Genomic DNA, 21,347 nt, shown 5'->3' with positions numbered 1-21,347 from the left:
TCTACCATTCCTTAGAGCCTTTTTAGGAAATCTAATGAGACTCTGTAATTGCAAAGAAATTAAAAAGCCTTCAAAGCATGCAACAAGCATTGGAAGATGGGGGGCCGGAGTATACCTACTTGAAAGTCTTCATGTTATGAGTGGAAAGTCATATGTATGCACATGTATTTAACATAGCAATGGGCCCCACATCTTAGAGAACTGGTGCACCAGTAAGAAGATTTTTTTCAGAAGTCTATACTTCTTTTGTTGAATGATAAAAGAGATTAAATAGCCTACAATCTCTAATGGTTTTTGTTGTATTCAGTAGCACTCCTAACATGCTAGGTACAGAAAACATTGTCATTTTCTGCCCTGAGGCACTCAGACTGTGAAGATAGGTAAATTGTAGAAAGAGGATGAGGAAAAAACAATGGGAAATTGTTAGTAAGTATTTTAACAATAGTGCGATATAAAGTAAGTAATAAAAAAGGTAATTCTGCTGGAAAAGAAAAAAATGTCATATGATTTCATTTTACAAGCAAGCTTTTTATAAACTGATGATTTATTTGTTCCTGTCGTGATGATAGTCTGTTCTGTCACATTTTATTTTAATATGAAACATCTTTAAAGTATCAGATTTCAGCAAAGATTTTTAAGATGAATAGTAGAGAAAATTGTTCCATAACCAGCTGGATCTCAAGAACTCAAAAGGATGGGTTGTTACCAGAAATTTCTCTCATTTCTCTCTTTTATAACTTGCTAATTTCCTTTCCATCGTATTAATATAATCATATAAGAAGCTTATATAAAGTTATGAAATTGCAGCAGTATACATATTTCATTAAATAAACTATTAAAATATTAGTAGAAAATGGCAGCAGTGTAAATGCTCGATCTCAAAAATGGACACAATGCCAAACGTGTTTTCTCCAGTGAACGTTTGTGTGGCATGTACCATTGAATCAAGATCTGCAGAGTACTACCATTTTTGTGTTGTTCTGGTCTGTTTTCTTTCCTTTTAGCTTGCACAGTTATTTAATGTTGTGAAAGAGGGCAAAGTGTGAAATTACCAGGCGGTCATTGAAATCATTGCGTCTATGGCAGTTTTCATAATTGTACTAACAATTGCCTAAAACAATGAGTTTTACAAATAGCATGAGCTTTTGGAGTACTTACTGGGAACTTATTCATCAACAGTCAAGCCAACAAGGCTTTATCTCAGTGGTAGGAGTGGGGAACATGCTTCTCTAATGAGTTAATCATTAACGTACCTTTTCATGATTATTGGTCAGTTCAGACTGTTGTCCTTGTTCACCACTTACTTGAGGTCTGCTTTTTTACTGAAGTAGTGATGGTTCTATGCTTCAGTATTTTAAACCATTTTTAAAATAAAACTAATAACACAATAGCTCTGAGGTTTTCCATTACATTCGAAGTTTTAATTCTTTATTATGTTTACAAATATATTTTAATATATATTCATTATATACAGCATCTTATGCTCATCCAGTTTACTCCAGTTCTTCAGAGTGCCATATTGAATGTTTAAAGAGTTTATAAATCTATGAAGTAGTCTGACTTTTCATTACTCTTAAAGGAGCAACTGAAAGGTGGGTTCTTATTTAGAAGCTTTGAGGAAATACAGTGTTTGTGAGTCATGTTTTTGACTTACAAAGTGGCTTATATAAACTCTAGTAATTTCTGATGGATGATTTGCTCTCTATTTTGTTTACATAGTCATTTTTATTTATTGAAAATATTTGTTACAGTATCTATTTACAAAATGTTTATCATTATTTATTTTCTGGATACTCTAAAATGTTGGAAGACATTTTCAAAAATCCTCCTTATGCTTGAAACAAAGCTGAAAATGAAGTGCAACAAAAGGAATAATGTCAGCTTTCCCTGTCAACTTGTGTGTTCCCTAACTGCACTGCTATGGCAATTCATTTCTGTGACCCTGCCATCATTTTCCAATAATTTAATGTTTATATGCAGTCTGCTGAGATGACATGAAGAAAACTCTTTACTGAGGTGCCTGGGAGGAGGATGAGAGACAATAGTCATAAACTGAAGAACGTAGCTTCCAGCTGGATAAAAAGAAAAGGAAAACAAAAAAATCACTTCAAGGGTAATTAAGCATTAGAACAGGTTGTCAAGAAAGGTTGTGGAGTCTCTGTCTCGGATTTTTTCAAGACTTTACTGAACAAAGCCCTAAGCATCCTGTCTGAATTCTGTATTGACCCTGATCTGAGCAGGAGGCTGCAGTGCGTGATGACCTGAAGTTCCTCTTTGATTTGATGAAATACTAGCATATTTTAGTAGCAGAGGTAGCTATATATGTATATGCCCATTATGGAACAAGAAGAACAGTTACATGGTGTCTGCATTTTTGCTTTCTCCAGCCATATAAAATAAATTGGTTTTAAGATCATAGAGCAAGGAGAGGTTTGAAAAATAGATTATTTATGAACAATTTTTTCTGAGTTACATAAAATTATAATGATATCAGCGTAGTTTGTCATTTTTCCAGTATATAGGATAAGTCCGTGAATAAAAAAGGATATAATTATAGAAAACCATAATTATGGAAACCCTTATGAATTGTTCTCTAATTGTGAAGGAACATAATAGGAATGATTTGAAGCTAATATCCCTGCAGGGATAGAGTTAATGTTTTTATTCTGCATTTTTATAGCATTCTGCCAACTGCTGTGAACTGTTTTCTGTATTACGTATTCATGAAAATTTAACTCTTGTTTTCCGAACTTTTAATCCAATATTAGCTTAATTACAGTAGCCCCATTGTACAACTTACTATATTTGCTTGAAAAAAGGCAAAAATATGTAGTCTGGTCTGCAGTTCTGGTTCTGAGTTTGTTTTTTTACCCTCTGTGAGCAATTGCATAGGGCATTTAAGGTTTTATTTATGATCAGGTGAAAAGATACATCTGAATCCTGAATATCTTTTAAGAGTAAATCTGAAAAATCGCTATTTACTTCTGCAGGTAACTTTTCATAATAATTTCTCTTCTTGTTGTGCATAGGAATGCTTTCAGTTTATACTGCCAGCCCTACCTCACGCCATTGATCTTTTGCGGGATGCCATTGTAAAAGTAAAGGAGGTACACGATGAGCTTGAAGATCTACCTTCGCCACCACCTCCTCTTTCTCCTCCTCCAACCACCAGCCCTCACAAGCAGACAGAAGACAAAGGAGTACAGTGTGAGGAAGAGGAGGAAGAGAAGAAGGATAGTGGAGTTGCCTCGACAGAGGACAGTTCTTCTTCACATATAACGGCAGCAGCCATTGCAGCTAAGGTGAGTCTGGCTTGTTTCCCTAAGAGACCCTTTAGTTTCTATCTCAGGTACTTTCCACCAATATTCATTTGCATGTTAAGACTATACACTGATGGTCTGTGTAGTCGAACAGATGTATTTTAGGTACATTTTGTAGAAATACAGTTTCATAAAAATATATGAATCCTGTTTTGCTAGGTGATCTCAAATTTCAGTGGGAGATATATATTGTTTAGTATCTTGATGATAACATTCTGATGTGACAGATTATTTTTAGTTGTTGTTTTTTAATTCAAAGTACTGACATGCCTGAACATACAAAGTCCAGAAGGTGGCATATTAAGGAATCACAACAAATTTTTCTAAGCCATAATATCTATTTTGAAAAGAAAATGTTGGTTTCTGAAAACATTGATGAAAAGTTTGACAGATAGGTAGCAGGTTAAGTAATAAGCTATCCAGACTATCGTATTCCAGTGTGCATGTCTGCATAAGAGATGTGAAATTCTGCTGCAAAACTAAACGTCATCACGTTGTCTTTGTAGCCTTGCTTTAGCCAGTAATTATAGATCAACATTACTCAAACCAAAATAATAAATTTGAGACTACAAAAGGAAAAAATTAGATAACACTTGCAAATCATTTCAGTTCAAATTTTAGATGTTTTCCAAAGAAATATCATATTATTTGAAGCAATATATAAATATTTACCTCAGTTTTATGTCTTCAGTTTTCAAATGGAAAGACAGTGTATTCCTATGTGTTTGGAAAGGCTTTTTTCCAACTGTTTTGTTCTATATTTACTCCACAAATTGTACTTTTAATTCCTGTTGTGGGAAATGAAAGTCCAAGTAACTCAAAATTATATTAAACAATTTCTAAACCAAAGCAGCAACATTCTAGCTCCAGAAATGTGAATTCAGGTCTGAGACATCTTGACATTTCTAAGACAGCTGCAGCTGGAGATCTTCTCCTCATGTACAGAAAATCCTGATTACATATATCTTTACAGGGATGAATTAATGTAATTATCACTTGCAAGTTTCAGTTTTTATTAATGCAAATTTCAAAATAATTAATGCCTTTTGATATAAGCAAAGATAAATAATATGTGCAATTTTTAAAGGTAGAAAATACCTGAGATCTGAACTGGTTGTGTTCATATGAGCTTTGCATTTCAGTGTCACACTTGTTTTCACCTCATTCCCTTTCAGTCATTTGCTTGTATAGTTGCATGTTTTCCTGTCACTGTATTCATAGCTGTTATGTGTTGTGCATTAGAAGCATCCATCCTACACCAGTTCAGCTGTTATCATGGCAAAAGGTGAACAGCCCATCCCTGGTCTCATCAGTTATTGCCATCACGCAGCAGGCAGAGAAGGAGAACCGGTAAGAGACACTTCCAAGAGGCTTTTGCACTAACATTAGCTAAAAATACACTGCCTGCCTCCTAGTCTACTGTGTGAGCAGACAGTGTTATTTATTTTCTTCTAACAAAGATGCATCAGTGTTATCTTTTAGAGAACATGCTACAGAAAATATTCTGTTTAAGATACAGGGCTAAACAAGGTAAAGTTCGTGTGTGTTGTCAGCTTGAATCATTTGGCTGCTGAGATGATCATTGCTGTAAAGCCTCTATTTCTGATTAGTCATCACCTTTATCATCTAAAATACTTAATAATTTAATATAATGATAATAATCTCCTAACATTACTGCTTTAGAGCTATGAAATTTTGGTAACTTTTTCCCCTTCGTATGCCTTGCTTTGCTTTTTTCTCTCAATAGTTTGTTTGTCAACATAATACAGCATTTACACTGGGTGTTCATAGTTTGCTTTCATCCTTTGCAGTCTCTCCCTTTTTTTGTATTCTGTTTAGAAGTAGAATTTCTCAAAAACAGATGAAAAGACTTGAGGAGTCAGCATACAGTGGACATAGAATAAATTACCAGATTTTACGGAATAGTAGGCAATTATTTGAATGAATGGTAGAAAGGACTTAGTTTATTATAACCCAGAGGTTCTAACTTGGGCTCCAACAAAATACTATACTTTAGTTTCCATATTCCAAAGGTTTAGTTTAGGCTTGACTCAAGATAGAATAATGGCTACAGTATCATCAGGGGTGAAACATAATTTACTGTATTAATAACTGTAGGTTAGAGAAACCTAAAGAAGGCAGTTGGCCTAGGGACAGTTTTGCTGGCTGACCCTTTCATTCCATGTCAGCCAGCAAATGGGGTTTAAGTTCTTGGGAAAATATGTCACTGGATTTGATGACCAGAGGCTGCACTTTCTTATTCCCTTAGGCAAAAAGTAATTTAAACCATCAATCAAATAGCGTAACACCTCTGTATTCAAAACATGATGACTATGTCTCTCTTGAAAAGTCACTTAGGAAACGTGAAGGGTTTAAAGTTCACACACCTGATGATAAAGCTATATATGTGTATATAAAAATATACACACACATTTATTCTAATAGTTTCATTTTTTTAAGTTGAGGTTGCTAAACTTGAATTTGCACCATATTCTACAGTATCAGTAAAACAGTGAATTCCACCTCTCTAAAGCACGCTGCTAAGATGTCATCCAGGCTGCTGTGCCCTTTTGCAAGTTACTCTTGAGTTACTGTTTTATGCATTCTATAATCCAAATCAGATCTTCAAACTCAGAGCAGGAAGTGGCTAGTTTTTCAGAAGGTGGTTGGGTTTTTTTTAACCTGTCCTTTCTCTGTGTTTTTAAGACAGTTTTGCTCTTGTATAACAATCATAGTAATTACCATCTACAGCTTGTTTTCTTAGTACCTCACCAGCACTGTCAATCTTTGTTCCAGTCCTGGGCAATAGAGAATAAAGAGCTCATATCTTTTCCTTTTTCCCCTTCTTGCCAACACTTAGTTCTCTAATCTGAAAACACAAATATTTAAACTGATATAAAAGTACTTCTGGAAAAGGTCATGTGAGATGAAAATTGTAGAATCAATGACTGATGGATATGGTGGATATCTTTCTCTGTCACTTCATTCATTTCTCAATCATTTCTTTCTCTGTCAGTATGTTACAACAGGTTTTCCACTCCAGCTAGTGAAAACAGAAACTATTTTTACTGAACTTAAGAGTTTTATTGTACCCCATTGAGAGTTTTGAGGCCTCTACCCTCTACTAAATTTGTTTGAAACTGGTAAATGAGTTGAAAAATTTTAGGGGGAGACATCATAAATACTCAGAGTGTGACTTTGTGGAAGTTTAAAAAAAAAGAAATCTGCCCAAACCACAATAATATTCCTGTCTTTCCGTATTGCAGATTTCCAGGCTCCAGGAAACATAGAAATTTCTCATGGGTTTATCAATCTCCTTAACAGGGTTAACAAGAAGTTGCCTTGATTAGAGGCTTAGATTGCCTAAATTTGATTTTAAAAGGAAACCAACTTCTTAAATGTAGGTGAGAAAAATTAGACATTCCCCATATCACATAACATATATGCATAGAAATACAGATCATATTGTATTGTCCCTTTCGCTTAACAAACAGTATATATCCATTATATTTTTTATATATTTATGGTTATGCAGTATTCATATTAGTACCTTCTCTGTAATCAGCAGTTTGTAGTGGTTTAAAGAGAATATTAATGCTGGTTTTAGCAATACAACTGCTGTCATATTAGAGAAATAAACCTCTTGAGAACAAAATTTGTAAATGTGAACTAATAATTCTCTCAGATTTTTCTGCCTGCAAAAGTTAGCAAGCTGAAACTTAGAGTTCTAGATAGGTTTATATATGGATTGGTCTATGGCAATTGTATTTTCTGTAAAGGTAGTGATTAGGGAATAATTGTCATTGAAATGAAATGCCTGTAATCATCTTTCCCTTTATCTTCAGCTTCCTTTTCTGATTAATGTCCTGGCTGAAATTTTACTTAAATTTTAATTTTCTCACAAGCAAAAATTAGTACTTCACATGCAGTTCAATGGAGGCTGGAATTGTCTCAGTCACTTCGTTGCAGAGTTTTTTGTTCTGAAAAAGGTGATATTTTAGAAGCAATGATTGATGGATATGGTGGATAGGACAAAAAAAAAAAAAAAACAAAACAAAACCAAAAAATGGTTAGTTGCCTGAGGGGAATGAGACAATATGTAATACCTGGTTACTCTAGAGTAACCAGAGTTAACCCAGGGAGAACTGGATCATAGTATCATTTGCAAAAGCAATATTGTATTTGTATTGTGGGATCTTGGAGTACATAAAAGAGGTACACAATCATATCAAGATGTGTGCAGGTTTTATCAGAGGAGAGTAAAGAAAAGGTGTCTTATTTGAAGACTTAAAACTATGCTTTCTTTTATTGTGTCTTACTTTATTTTTATACCTTTACCAAAATGTAGTTTTTTGCTGGATTATCCTTAGTCGTGGAGATTAAAAGGAAGTATTAGAAGTTGTAGGTAGTATTTGAGCTATGCCAATATAAAACTTAGGGATGTCAGCCTCTTTTTTGTGTTTAACATATTTAAGGTGGGATTTCAGAAGAAAAAGAGAACAGAAGGGAAATGTTGCTTCTGACTACAGACTGTTTGCATGATCAGAATATCATTGTCCCTGTTTACCTCTATTTATAGTACATCTCTAAGATGCCATTTGCAAATCAGAACACTCCAAGCAGAGGCCAGTTAGGCACTGTTTCTGGAGAAGAAGAAATCCCCAGCATCATCGTCCATAGTGAAGAGAAACTCTGCTGACTTCACAATTTGTAGTGGAAATTGCAGCATAAGTTACTTAGCCTTGAAAGATCCTCTGAGGAAAGTTGGGGTTTTTTAAATGCTGACAGAAATTGACTGGCAAAAAAATACTGTCAGTCTAGAAACACAGCAATAGAGCAGAAAGCAGGCAGTTGGTGGCACACTGAGAGAAAGATCTGCTTCCACACAGCTTATAAACAGGTTATAAACATGAGAAACTCTAATGGGTGGAGGAAGGTTTATGGTGAACTAAGATCCCCTAGGTATAACCCAGTATGTCCAAGTCAAGGTTGCTAAGTTAGACAGTCATTATTTATAGATGGGGACCAAGGAAGTTGAGGGGGGAAAAAATGACATAAAAAAGCAGTATTTAATGATGTGAGCGTTAAGATTGGTCATTTTAACTGCACAGAGACAAGCAACAAAGCTTTCTTAATATCCTGACACTGGTCCTGAGGGTGCAGCAGATTAAAAGCTAGGATTCAAGCTTGTTCCTGGAAGGACGTACCTTCCAGTAGCCTCTATTTGCCCTAAAGCCTTACTAGGCAAGAATGCTCAAAATGCCTTGATGCAGACTGGTACAGCCTCTCAATTTTAAAAAAAATCCTGGCTGGAGATGTCCAGTGTTGGTGATTTGGCTTGTCACTGGATCTTCATTTCTTGCTTCCTTTTATTGTCTGCTACTGCCATTTCCCCCAAACATGGGGGTTCTTTTGGTGGTTCTCTTAGAACTTGAACATCAGGCTGGGCTAAGAAATTCTTAATGAGGACGAAGATCTTAAACTGTGTGTACATATATTCTGTCAAAGACTTGATTTCTACATTTTCTTGTCTGTTGTGATAGGAAAGTGAATTGCAGGAAGTAAGAGCAATCTGATCTGGTAGAAGTGCTGCCTCTGAAAAAGGAAGAGGTTAAAATCATGAAAATAAAATCAGAATAAGCCTTTGTAGAGAGTGTGTTAGAGCAGAATATCTGCTGCATTTTGTGTTGTAGAACTAACGTTAGAGATCAGTTCTCCTATCTGAGGTATTTATCATTCGTATGTCTTAGCATTTTAGACAAAATATAAAAAATTAATCATTACGTTAAAATAGCAATCCAGTCAATTATAAAGCCAGTGTGATATCTGCACGACTGGGCCCAAACACTGCAGTAATAAGAAGCAACAGACTTTCTAAGACTTGGTATGTTAAAGCTAAGAAAAGCTTTACTCTTAAATGTATTCTTCTACCTCTTTTCTTTGGAACCGGTGATAAAACTGAACGGAAGAGACAGAAGATATAAAATAATGATAGATTCACTTTTATTACTGAAAATAAGACAATTTTCTCACTGTTGTAAGTTGGTGTAGTTCCATTTATTTAAGGGCTTAACAATACCAGCTAAAGGATCTGTCCCTAAAATTCCAGCTTAGAAATAGCTGGCCTTCTAATAAGTTGGGGAGGGAGGGGGAAGACTGAATTTTTATTTTTCCCTTCAGAATGCATTTTAAACCAAGTGTTGGCTTTGGATGGTGTTTTCTAGTGCCTGTACTCCCTCCAGAGAGGCCTGTAGTTTCTGCAACACAAACCTTACATCAAGAAACTTTGTAGCTGAAATAAAGTCTTCAGTACAAGGAATGAAGAGTATTTACTCACTGCATGACATTTCTTATGAGAAGTTTTCTCACTGCATGATGTTTCTTCAGGGGGGTTCAGTCATTGCTAATTGTCATGGTTTAGCCCCAGCCAGCCACTAAGCACCACGCTCACTCACTCCCCCTACCCCGATGGGAGAGAAAAGGAGGAGTAAGAGTGAGAAACACTCCTGGGTTGAGATAAGAACAGTTTAATAATTGAAATGAAGTAAAATAGTAATAATAATAATAACAATATAATAATTATTATAATAATAATAATAATATCCAAAGCAAGTGATGCACAATGCAATTGCTCACCACCCACCGACCGATACCCAGACAGCTCCCGAGCAGCGATCGCTGCCCCCCGGCCAACCCACCCCAGCATGACATCATATGGTATGGAATAGCCTTTTGGTCAGTTTGGATCAACTATTCTGGCTGTGCCCCCTCCCAGTTTCTTGTGCACCTGGCAGAGCATGGGAAGCTGAAAAGTCCTTGACTAGCATAAGCAGTGCTTAGCAACAACTAAAAACAGTGTGTTATCAACATTCTTCTCATACTAAATCCAAAACCCAGCACAATGCCAGCAACTAGGAAGAAAATTAACTCTATCCCAGCTGAAACCAGGACACTAATAAATGGTTTTCTGTTCAGAATATTGTCCCCTAGTTAGAAAACAGGAAGTCTGCCTCCCTTCATGCCACAGTAGAAATCACTGTTGGTCATTGCTGGTTTTGAAACAGAGGCTTAAGAGGAAAAACATTCCTTTCTTATCATTTCCTGTTGTAGTGTGTCTGATGCATAGGTTTTTCAGGACAAGTAGTATGTTCTATGCTACTTCAGTTAGAATATAATTTTATATATTTGCCAGGTATTTGTTACTGAAATTATGAGAACATGCCATTAACCACTGCCAGCACTGTGTATGAGGTATGCAAACTGAGGAGTGGGGTATTGCTACATTTTTGATGTAAGGTTTTGAGTAAGTTTTAAATACAATATATTTTGTACTATTAATTCCATTGCTTTTCTTTTTAAGATTCCAGATTCCATCATCTCTCGTGGTGTACAGGTGCTCCCACGTGATACAGCTTCCCTCAGTACTACTCCTTCAGAATCTCCTCGTGCCCAGGCCACCTCTCGTCTCTCCACTGCATCCTGCCCAACACCAAAAGTAAGCACATTTATGCCTTGCAAGCTCCATGCTCAGACATATAATCTATCAGATTAATGTGTTGCCTCTGCTGAACAAGGTTGGTTCGCATGCAAAGGTTGTATCATTCTAAGTAATAGATAAATGCAAGGCAGAACAGTTCATTCGATATGTACTGTTGCACAATTTAATATGTGGGTCCACCAACACGTTATGGTTACTGAAGTTTCATGTTATCTCTTGCAATATCAATCATGAATATGAAGTTGTTAACACCTTGAATGTCTTCAATATCCCCAGGAACAGATAATCCTGCCACTGAGTAACAACATTAAGCAAGTAGTATTTTGTCAACAAAACATATATGCAAATTTCTAGCCTGGGCTGGGGCAGTTCTGTGCCCCACTTTATTATTGTTCAGTTTAAGACACTTTCAAACCAACTGGTTTTGCTCAAACTTAGATATTTGCTGCCTGATATTTGGAAACAAAAACCAGCCTAAATTGAATAGAAAGAAAGTTTTAATGCCAACCTTGTGGGATTATTATTCAGTTCTTACTGATTATGCTATACTATTAAATCATTGAGGTGAACTCTACTGTGTTCTCTTTTTATTAAACTTTAAATAGCATATATCAAAAATTAAGTGAATTGACCAGTGGCAAAGCCTGTAATGTTTACATTCGGCAGGATTCCTTTCAGCAGAAGAAAACTCTGTCTGAATTTGCTTTGTGCGTTCACATCACAAAGATCTTTCTGTGGCACCAGATGCTGACATACTAATAAACCCGTAGCAGATGTCAAACAATAACATTCTTCCTCATCTAATTCATGATCCTTGAAGATTATTCTGCTTGCTAAAGTGATTGCCAGCATCTGCTAGTTCTTCTTTCCTGCTGTCTCATTCTTTTCTGTCAGCAAACAAGATTCACTGGCAACCACACATAGAAATGTTTTCGTTTAGCCTATGGGATTGTTTTATGCAGTACTCACCTTCACTGTGATAGAATCAAAATTATTCTGATGGACAGCATACTTGAACTTCATTATATAGTCTACTTTTCTTAAGAAGGTGTTCAGTGAATTCTATCTGCACGCGGCTCCTTCGGTTTTTTGCTAAAGAATTGTCACCTGTCTGATGGCTTAAAAATAAAAACTCAGAGCTTATTAGATTAGAACATGCTGAGCAGAAGAGCAATACGAAACAGAGAAACTGCAGTGAGCTTTATGCCTGTTGACAAAACAAAAGAGTCCAAAGAAAACCAAAGGAGACCAGTAACAGGCATAAAAAAAGAGACAGCACTGCTAAGAAATAGCCCTAGATGAAACCTGTATATTTTCAGCAAGGTTATCACAATGGGAAGGAGTAAAGCTTGTCTGTTGTGAAGCAGAATGCACTCTTCTGGACTGTCTTCAAAGATTCAGAGATTACAGAAGGAAGCTACAAGAACTCTGAAAGAGATTACAAATCTGAAACTCTTCTTTGGGAAATTAGTTGAGATAAGCTCTTATCATAATTGGATCATGCTTTGGTATTTCATGTGAAGCCCTGTTTTTCATGTATTAATGCAAAATCAGATTTTGTTTAAAATGTGTGAGACCACACCGCTTTTTTAACAGGAATTGCCATGCAACATCTAGCTAGTTTAGCTTTTCTGTGATGTCTTTTGAAAGTGGGTGGTACAAGCTGATATAGGGAAAGATCTAGGAATGCCCAACTGGAAAATAAACTCAAAGGGTGATCTCATCTGTTCCTATTACCTAGAGGCTGGATTTTGCACAAAGTATAAGCTTCTTTGCCACTTAGAGAGCTCTTGGTTCATTTTACTTATTACTTTAAAAAAACCAAACAAACTACTTGTTACCTTTTGTTCAGTCCCTCAAGTTCTCAAACATCATCTGAATTTGTCAGGAAATGCGGTTCATTCATATTCTTCAAGATTGTCAATATGTCTAAATGTCTTCACTTACCGTGTTTTTCCTTCTGGATCCTGGCTTTCTAATAATGCAATATGAATTAAATTTACACTGGACCTTTTGATCCACACAGTAGTAAGAATAAAGGTAAATTGTACTTCAGCATCCAGTTGGTATTCCAGGGTGGGTTTTTTTCTTCTTTGATCTGCAAGTGTGTATCTTTTCAATAGTCTCGTGCGCTGGCTTAGGAACTCATTTCAGGGCTCCAAAACATGTGTATGTGAAATGAAACAAAGGAGAGGAAGTTTCAGCAAAAAGACGGATTTAGTTTTCTTTGATTATACGAATTGTTTGGAGTGGTGGTCTAGCCATAGAGCTACTGGCACTATATTTCTTTGTCAGCTACATATTCCAGTTTAGTTTGTTGTACCATTTTCTTGTTGTATTTTTTTATGTCCTAAATGTACATAAGCCCGTACATCTCTCTTACTGAATTTGCTGAATAGCAGAAAGTGGTGTGTGTGTCTCAGAAAAAAATCAAGCTTCTGCAGTGACGGGAGCACATCTATGGAATGAATGTAAGCAGCAGGTTATTAATGCATCGGGGTATTGCAGAGAAGGTATGGGAGAGTGCATTACTAATACTGTTGATTGATCTGTTAGGAGAAGTCTATACCTCTTCATAATTCTATTTTGGAAAACCTAATGTTGTTTATATATACACACAGATCATGTAGACAAAATACAACAATTAATTTTAAATTTGCTTTACTGTTCAAACTTTATCTTCCATGTTTTCTGAAAATCTCTGTTTCTAACAAAGTAGTAAATTATAAATATTGAGTTTGAACCTGTATATTTCAATCAGTCCTCAAAAGTTTAATTTCCTGATAAAAGAAGTAATTATATTTTTCACTATAGCCTCTTGGGAGGTCAGAACTCCTCAAGACAAATTTCCAATGGGACTACTCTATCATTAGGTACACTTGCAGACTTGCTTTTGTTAGCCTTTAATAAATCTCCATAGAACACCTTCCTTGTTCTCTAAATTGCATTTGAGTTTCAGGAAAAATCCATTGTGGCTAAAAGAGCATTTAAACCATATTTATAGTAGATGGATTCAGATATAGAGACAATCTAAGTTTTACTCAGGGGAAAACTGCACTAACAGTCCTCCCTTTTTCAGTCATTCATCTGTAAAGTTGATAGTGATCATGACAGATATTTTTATCTTCTACAATGTAGTTTTGGTCTTTTTAAAGTTTTGCTGCTTTCTCAACAAGGTTAGATGAATTTGCTGAATACTCACATGACAAAAGTTTAGGATGACACACTGTGGCTTGCAAGTTTTTCTTGTCATTTCCAGTAGCTGCTCAGATTCTAAGATCTTACTATATTTTTGTGTATGTTTGTGGTTGGCATTTTCACAAAGTTAAAAAGCAATACACTACCTAATGTAAAATACCTTTTACAAATATGGAGAAATTTTTTAATGTTTGCATTAATACTGACTCTTGGGGCTTTTTTTAAACTTACAGTATAAAATTTTAGACCTATAACTTCAGATAACTTGAAAGAATATATCCAGAGCAAATGACTGAGTCATTTCTTCAAACGTCTAATTTTGTTCTACTCTTAAGGAGATGATACTAGTATAAAAGAAAATTACAGCTTTCAAGTTGAAGTCTTCACTTCTCCCATACCTAAATGACGTAATCAATATTTAATTTTTGCAATGTTGTGTGTCAAAGTCAAATGAAGCAGATATAGAAGACCAAGGACAGGCTTTAAATTATCACCAGGAATACATTTCAGTGACAAGAGGTGTTCAAAGTATTTCACTTTGCAAGATCATCAGTCTCACTGGTGTTCAGATCTTCCACTTTGATGTGCAAAGTTTCTTTCAGTGTTATCTTTGATCATGAAGGATCCTAATGAACTTGTTATAATATGTTTAAGATGGGAGCATTTTTTTCTTTCTCCATCTTGCTGCTTCATTCCCAGCACTCCTTATATTCTGCTTAAGAAAAAGTGTCTCTCTACTTTACTTGCTGGTTATTTGTCCCTTCCCTAGCTATCCATTTTTTAGTTACACTGAATCAGACAAAACCCTCAGAGGTGTTAAGTTACATCCTTACATATTTGAGTTGTGATAGATAGCTTTTAATTCCTACATAAAAGAAGTATATAAGCTATATCTTACAGCTAAAATGAGCAAGCAAGGCTACTTTTCATAGTTTTTTAGATTCTAGCAAAACAATCATCTCATCTATCCACTGTTCCATCCACACCTTTGAAGCATAGTACACTTAATTCTGCTAGTTGATCACTTTCTGTAACTTTCTATAGCTGTCCTATTAAGAACTGTTACCTTTATCATTTGTAAGTTGACATCCACATAAAAACCTAGCATTCCTAATGCAAAAAGTGTGATTTGTAATTTGTAATTTATGTAAATGTTTCAGTTGCATAGAATTTCTGAAATGAAAAAGCCTAGAAAAATATATTAAACTTTTTTTAAAAAAATAAAAGGCTGATGAGAATTATTTCTGTGGCAAAAAATATTTTATTATCTCAATCATCTCTCATGCTTGTTACCAAGGAAAAATGATGCTTTGAACACCTTCTGCCATGAACCATAGCTTTAACGTTGAACATGCACATTGGTGCAAATTTTCCACACAGTCAAATGAGTCACAAATTAATACTAAACCTAATTATGATTTATGCTTTCAGTCTAGTGTTGTGACTTTTAATATACAACTACTATGTGACGTAATGACATTAGCAGATGGGAGCAGGTAGATTTGGGAAGATGCTTTTGTGTCAATTATTGTTACAAATTTTTCAGTAGAAATAGTATTTTTCAGTAGAAGAAAGATCAGGTTACTTATCAGAAATTCTTAGTTAATAATAAGATGCTGTTCAGGACATGATTTGGCAAGCTGTAGTTTTATCCATAGGGTAGATATTTTGTGTACATTGAGTGTGTTAAATTTTATGTTTGTTATCTTGATTCCTAATGTTGCTTCTTGAGGTGGTCATCAAGGTGAAAACAATATGGCAAGTATTTGAATATATTTTAACATACATTTACACATACACTAAATTCCAAGTAAAGTTTTTTCTTTTTTATTTATTAAGTTTGCCTATGCTATAGTTTTTTCTACCTAGGATCTGGCTTGAGTAAGTAGCAAGTGCTTGGCACAGCTATTTAGCTGTGATACGGTTGAGGAGCATGGCAAAGTGGAAAGGATGTTTTAAATTATTAGGATCATCTAGGTAGGTGAAATCACACTCAGAACACCGGAAGGGTTTCTTGCTTTTTTTGTAAAATGGGTAGCTCTTTATTGACACATGGGCTTAGTTAGATATTTCATTCTGCTAAAAATTCTAATGTTTCCTTGATTATTTCTGGAATTTATTTCCTCTTAATTTTTTTCAGTGCACATTCCAGGATTACAAAAATTTATATTTAGTGAAGAGAGATGCTGAGAGAATGTATAGTGGGGTGGAAAGTAGCCAGGGTTGCCTTAAGATGAGGAATCCTGCTTAGTAACACACGGCAGTCTACTGTATCCTCCCAGGTTGTTCTCAATACAGCACAGCAGTGGTTTTCAAATCAATTACTAGTTAAGATACTAGAATATTTTCCATATAATCATTGCCTTTTTTCCACATTGTTTGAAGTGTATTGTCCTGGCAAAACATGTGGATGATTGAGTCCCAACAGGTCTTATTTTTAGTTTTCATTTTGGTTAAAAACCCTGATTGTTGTTAGTTAAAAACACTAAATGCCACAGCTTCAAAAGTGAGACATTGTAACTAAGAAGCAGCTTGGTATGCTTAGGGTATCAAAAAAACCCAAATACATCATAAATAATAAAGCATGGTCTACTAAAATCCTTTTTAAGATGGAAGATTCACTTTGGAGGAAGGTTGAAAAATATAGGGGTAGGGTTTGGGGGTTTTTTGTTAGTACTAAAATAGACCTGTCAACGAGTCTCTGGAGAGGCAGAATAAAGACTTGTGTCATCAAGTTTAAGCTGAACATTGAATTTCAGTAGAGGTACTTATTTGACTTAGTTTTATTTACTTTTTTCTTGAATATCTGTTTTTCAAGTAGTACCATATTCATTGGTAACCAGAGTCTGTATCAAATAATATAGCAGTGCCAAAATCCAGTTCCCTTCCTTGTCTCATGCCCAAGAACTCTTTATAGCAGGGCTAAAGAAGGATGTTGGAGTAGTTGGGAATTGTCTACCTATACCAATCCAGAGCAGAACAATTCTTGAATTCATAGAATCAGCTACTTTTCAGACCTGTTATATACTGAATCATATGAAGAAGCTCTAATGAGAAAAATTTCCATACATTTCTCTTTCTTAGTACCAAGTTGGTATTTTATTAAGCTACGGAATTCCATTCTTTTCCTGAGTCCAGTGAAACTTTCAAACATGTCAGAAATAAGCTTCTCAGTCTTTCCCTGAAAATTTTTTTTTTTCAAATTGTAACTATCCTGCATGTGTATCCCTCCAGAAGAGAATAATCTTTCAGTACAGACATCCTGGCTCACACATGCATTACATGTGTTCTGATCTATGTATGCTTATGCTGCATCAGCTTGTCAGTTCTTCCTTGAAATGGTTTGGGTTTTTTTTTTTCAATTAGCTTTGGGAGCAAGAGTTTTTGTTTATTACTATGCTTTCTTCAAATCCCAAGTGTTTTTTTCAAATTCTGGTAACTTCAGTTTGGTATTACTTTAAGAAAAGGGCAAGATATGCATCCTTCTCATATTAGTTTCCTTGCCCGCACCTTTTCAGCTCCTGTCCAAAATAAATCTCTGGTTTGAATTCTGATGTATCACAAGATGAGGGGTTTGGTGTTTGGTTTTTGTTTTTTTTTTTTCCAAACAGCAATATAGTTACCTCTGCCTTTCATCCCGTTCCTTCATTTAGAAATTAGTGTGAATGAACATCTACAGAAACATTTGCTAGCTCCATCCTCAGTACATCTAGTTCTGGTCTTGTCACTGATGCTTGTTGAGACTGTTGGTGCCTGGTGATCATTTTGCTGGAGTTGGCCTCTTGGAGTAATATTGACTTCCCATCTCCATTCATTCTCTTTTTCTTGGGGATATTAGTTCTTACTACTAGTATGGATATTTTTTTTTCCTTCATGAAATACAGTTTCAAGAGTAAAACTATGCATCTATGTGCTGAATTTTCATATAGCTATATGTTCTGTTTGTAGGAATTTCTTTTTCCACTGTTCTTTTTTAGTATCTCAGTCCCTGCTAATCATTAATTTCAGCCATTCATACATTAACCCGATCTGAATCAACAGCTCAGGTGTGGGCAGGCTTGCTTCTGTTCCTTCACTGACTATTGACATAATAAATAATCCACATCACTTACTGCTCTGTTCTTTCTTTGATAAAAGGATCAGAAATTTCAAAAACGTACTTGCAAGGATAGACAATGATCCTCTTTCTTCTAGTTGTTTCTTTCTTATTATAGTAAATAATTTAGTGATGGTGTAGCAAAGTTCAATGCCAGATATTATAGGAGAGGTAGATGATATTATTTTAAAACAAAAAGGATTTCAGTCACACTTTCATATCTACATACTCAAAAGCACAAAGATACATGCATTCAGTAATCTGTCCAGCATTCAGGCATTCATATGTGTACCCACCTGGTCTGGTTAGGATTCCTTGAAATGATGTATAGGATGTGGGGCACCATCAAGTCCTCCACAACTTCTCTAGGTTTCTTCTTATGCGGGTATCCATTAAGTCAGTGTTGGATGTGCCTTTTATACTCTTTAGGAGCTGACAGTTAAGGGGGTATTTGTCTCTCCATCGGTTCCAGCTCTTGAATACCTAACATTTGCTTGCTGTCCTGTGTCCTCCTTATCTGACCCTTTTTATCATTCCAACATCATCTCTCAGTGGCTCAACTCTGTTTTTGTCTGTAAATCATTTTAGCTTGTCTTGTTTTACTGATTGGGTATCCCCAGAAGCTGCACGAAGTGCTGTGAACCAAATGAACTACTAATCTGTGTGCCATCAACACATTTTTCTTACATGCTTTCTGCTATGCTTTCTGGTGCTTCCACATACATACATTTCCATTTTTTCTCTACCACTCTTAATATATTCTGTTAGTTATTCAAGGAGTATTCTTATGCAGAAGTCTATATTAGCTTGCTGTTGAAGCATCCTGGTATCGTATTATGCTTCTACAGATATGCAGAATAATAATAATATTCCATTTCATGTTCACATGCAAGTGCTGTAAAAAGTGGTGGTAGTCTAGCAGCACCAAGCAGTTACATGTTCCCAGGAGCCAAAACTGAAATTTAGACCAGGAAATCTATTTCAAGGCATGCATGTTCCTGTGGTTAATGTATCATTTGCAATAAAAGTTCGCTGGTTCTATTGCAGATGTCATGATTTAACCCCAGCCAGCAACAAAGCACCACACAGCCACTTGCAGCCCTGGATGAGGGACAGAATCAGAAGAGTAAAAGAGAGAAAACTCATGGGTTGAGATAAAGACAGTTGAATAGGCAAAGCAGAAGCCATGCATGCAAGCAAAGCAAAACAAGGAGTTCATTCACTACTTCCCATCGGCAGGCAGGTGTCAGCCATCTCCAGGAAAGCAGGGCTCCATCATACATAATAGTTACTTGGGAAGACAAACACCATCACTCCAAACGTCCCCCCTTTCTTCTTCTTCCCCCCGCTTTATATGCTGAGCATGGCATCATATGGTGTGGAATATCCCTTTGGTCAGTTGGGGTCAGCTGTCCCAGCTGTGTCCCCTCCCAACTTCTTGTGCACCCCCAGCCTGCTCGCTGGTGGGGTGGTGTGAGGAGCAGAAAAGGCCTTGACTGTGTGTAAGCACTGCTCAGCAGTAACTAAAACATCCCTGTATTATCAACACTGTTTTCAGCACAAATCCAAAACATAGTCCCATACTAGCTTCTGTGAATAAAATTAACTCTACCCCAGCCAAAACCAGCACAGAGAGAAGCAAGAATTTAAAGCACAGACATTGCTTTTCTCATGGATGATGTAAATATGGAATTGTCCTCAAGTTGTAGGTTCTTTAGCGAGCGTACTGTTAGTCCCTGAAGTCCAGTTTCACCTTTGAAAAGGTTTTTAGGAAATAAGGGAGTTAAAAGTAAATAGCACCTCCTGGTTCCATGAATCTTATCTTGTATTTCAGGCAATATCTAGTACTATTTAATGTAATATGTAATACCATCTAAGACTGGCAAACTAAAAATAGTTTTCCTCTCAGCACGACTGTCTCCAGCCTTGTTTTAGAACCTCACTATCTCATTGGTCAGTCTGCACTCAGTTGCCTTTGTGCCACTGTTGGCCTTTTAACTTAAATAAGGCCAATCTTTTCTTGATCATGTATTCATTCCTCAAATAGACTTATAAAGGGGAGGCATAGAAACGTTCAGATTTCATGAATTAAGTAAATCAAACTCCTTCATTTTCATCCTTGTAAAAAAGACTCCTTCAAAAGTCTTTTCCTGCACTTGTAGTTTTCACCTTCCTTGAAGTGACCAAAACTGTGTATCTGCTTATATGAGATTTTACTGGTGTTTTGTACAATGGATTTATAATCTTTGTCTTTTTTCCAACTGTTAAGTCCTTGCCCATGTAGCAAAGATGCCTGTTAGTTCAGAACTTTGTGTTAAATTTCACTCCACTTCTTTTACAGCAGTCTTCAATGTTATCAAATACCTGCTGATGAAATTATTTCAATATTCTGTAATGATGATGCCTCCCATATTTATCTGAGAGCACTCCTAACTTTTGTGTCAAAATCATTATTGAAAATACTCGATATGGTCAGTTTCTACATCACTCATTTGCAAACTATATTCATAACTTCTCTTCTGCCTGTTCCTCTTTCAGCAAAATACATTGTTACCTTCCAACTAGCAATTTCCTTGCCCTCCCAACAATTCTATTTTTACTTCTGTATGTTCCTGTCTTACATTTCATCTGTTTGTGAGAGCAGTTGCCTCATCAAAAGTAATACAGCTTTATACTAATTCTCATTGATTACTATGCCTTTGTTCCCATATTGTGTATTATCATCCCTAATCAAAATGCAGGCAAAGTGTTATTTTTCATTACCTAGTTTACCACTGATGTCTTCCCAACCTCAAATGATAGCATTTCTACTTTCTCTTTTTCTGTTTGTGTTTAAGGAATCTTTTCCTCCTTGTTTTAAATTCCTTGAACTTCATTTTGTACTTAACAGTTTCTAGCTTAGACAAAATAATACCTTTTATTTTCATGTCTGCCAGGCTCTCCGTCTAGACCTATATCCTGGTTTCGGCTGGGATAGAGTTAAGTTTCTTCCTAGTTGCTGGCATAGTGCTGTGTTTTGGATTTAGTAGGAGAAGAATGTTGGTAACACACTGATGTTTTAGTTGTTGCTAAGTACTGCTTATGCTAGTCAAGGACTTTTCAGCTTCCCATGCTCTGCCAGGTGCACAAGAAACTGGGAGGGGGCACAGGCAGAATAGTTGATCCAAACTGCCCAAAGGGCTATTCCATACCATATGACGTCATGCTCAGTATATAAACTGGGGGGGGTTGGTCA

The 21,347-nt window shown here is 35.9% G+C and overlaps 1 protein-coding gene across 8 annotated transcripts in view; it reads left to right on the top strand.

Moving 5' to 3' along the window:
* Positions 1–21,347, top strand: part of GPHN (gephyrin) — a 314,644-nt gene that overhangs the window by 195,137 nt on the left and 98,160 nt on the right. For 7 of the 8 annotated variants that reach the window (XM_075713210.1, XM_075713207.1, XM_075713208.1 and 4 more), the window contains 2 exons: positions 3,030–3,302; positions 10,681–10,815. In XM_075713210.1, coding sequence (XP_075569325.1) covers positions 3,030–3,302; positions 10,681–10,815 — 408 coding nt within the window. Of the gene's footprint in view, positions 1–3,029; positions 3,303–4,562; positions 4,671–10,680; positions 10,816–21,347 lie in introns of all 8 variants that reach the window. The other variant, XM_075713204.1, reaches the window with a different exon arrangement.

This window comes from Pelecanus crispus, chromosome 6 (genome assembly GCF_030463565.1).
Source record: "Pelecanus crispus isolate bPelCri1 chromosome 6, bPelCri1.pri, whole genome shotgun sequence".
Lineage (NCBI taxonomy): Eukaryota > Metazoa > Chordata > Aves > Pelecaniformes > Pelecanidae > Pelecanus > Pelecanus crispus.
Note: the sequence above shows the minus strand (reverse complement) of the source record. Positions and strands in the feature narration are given on the sequence as shown.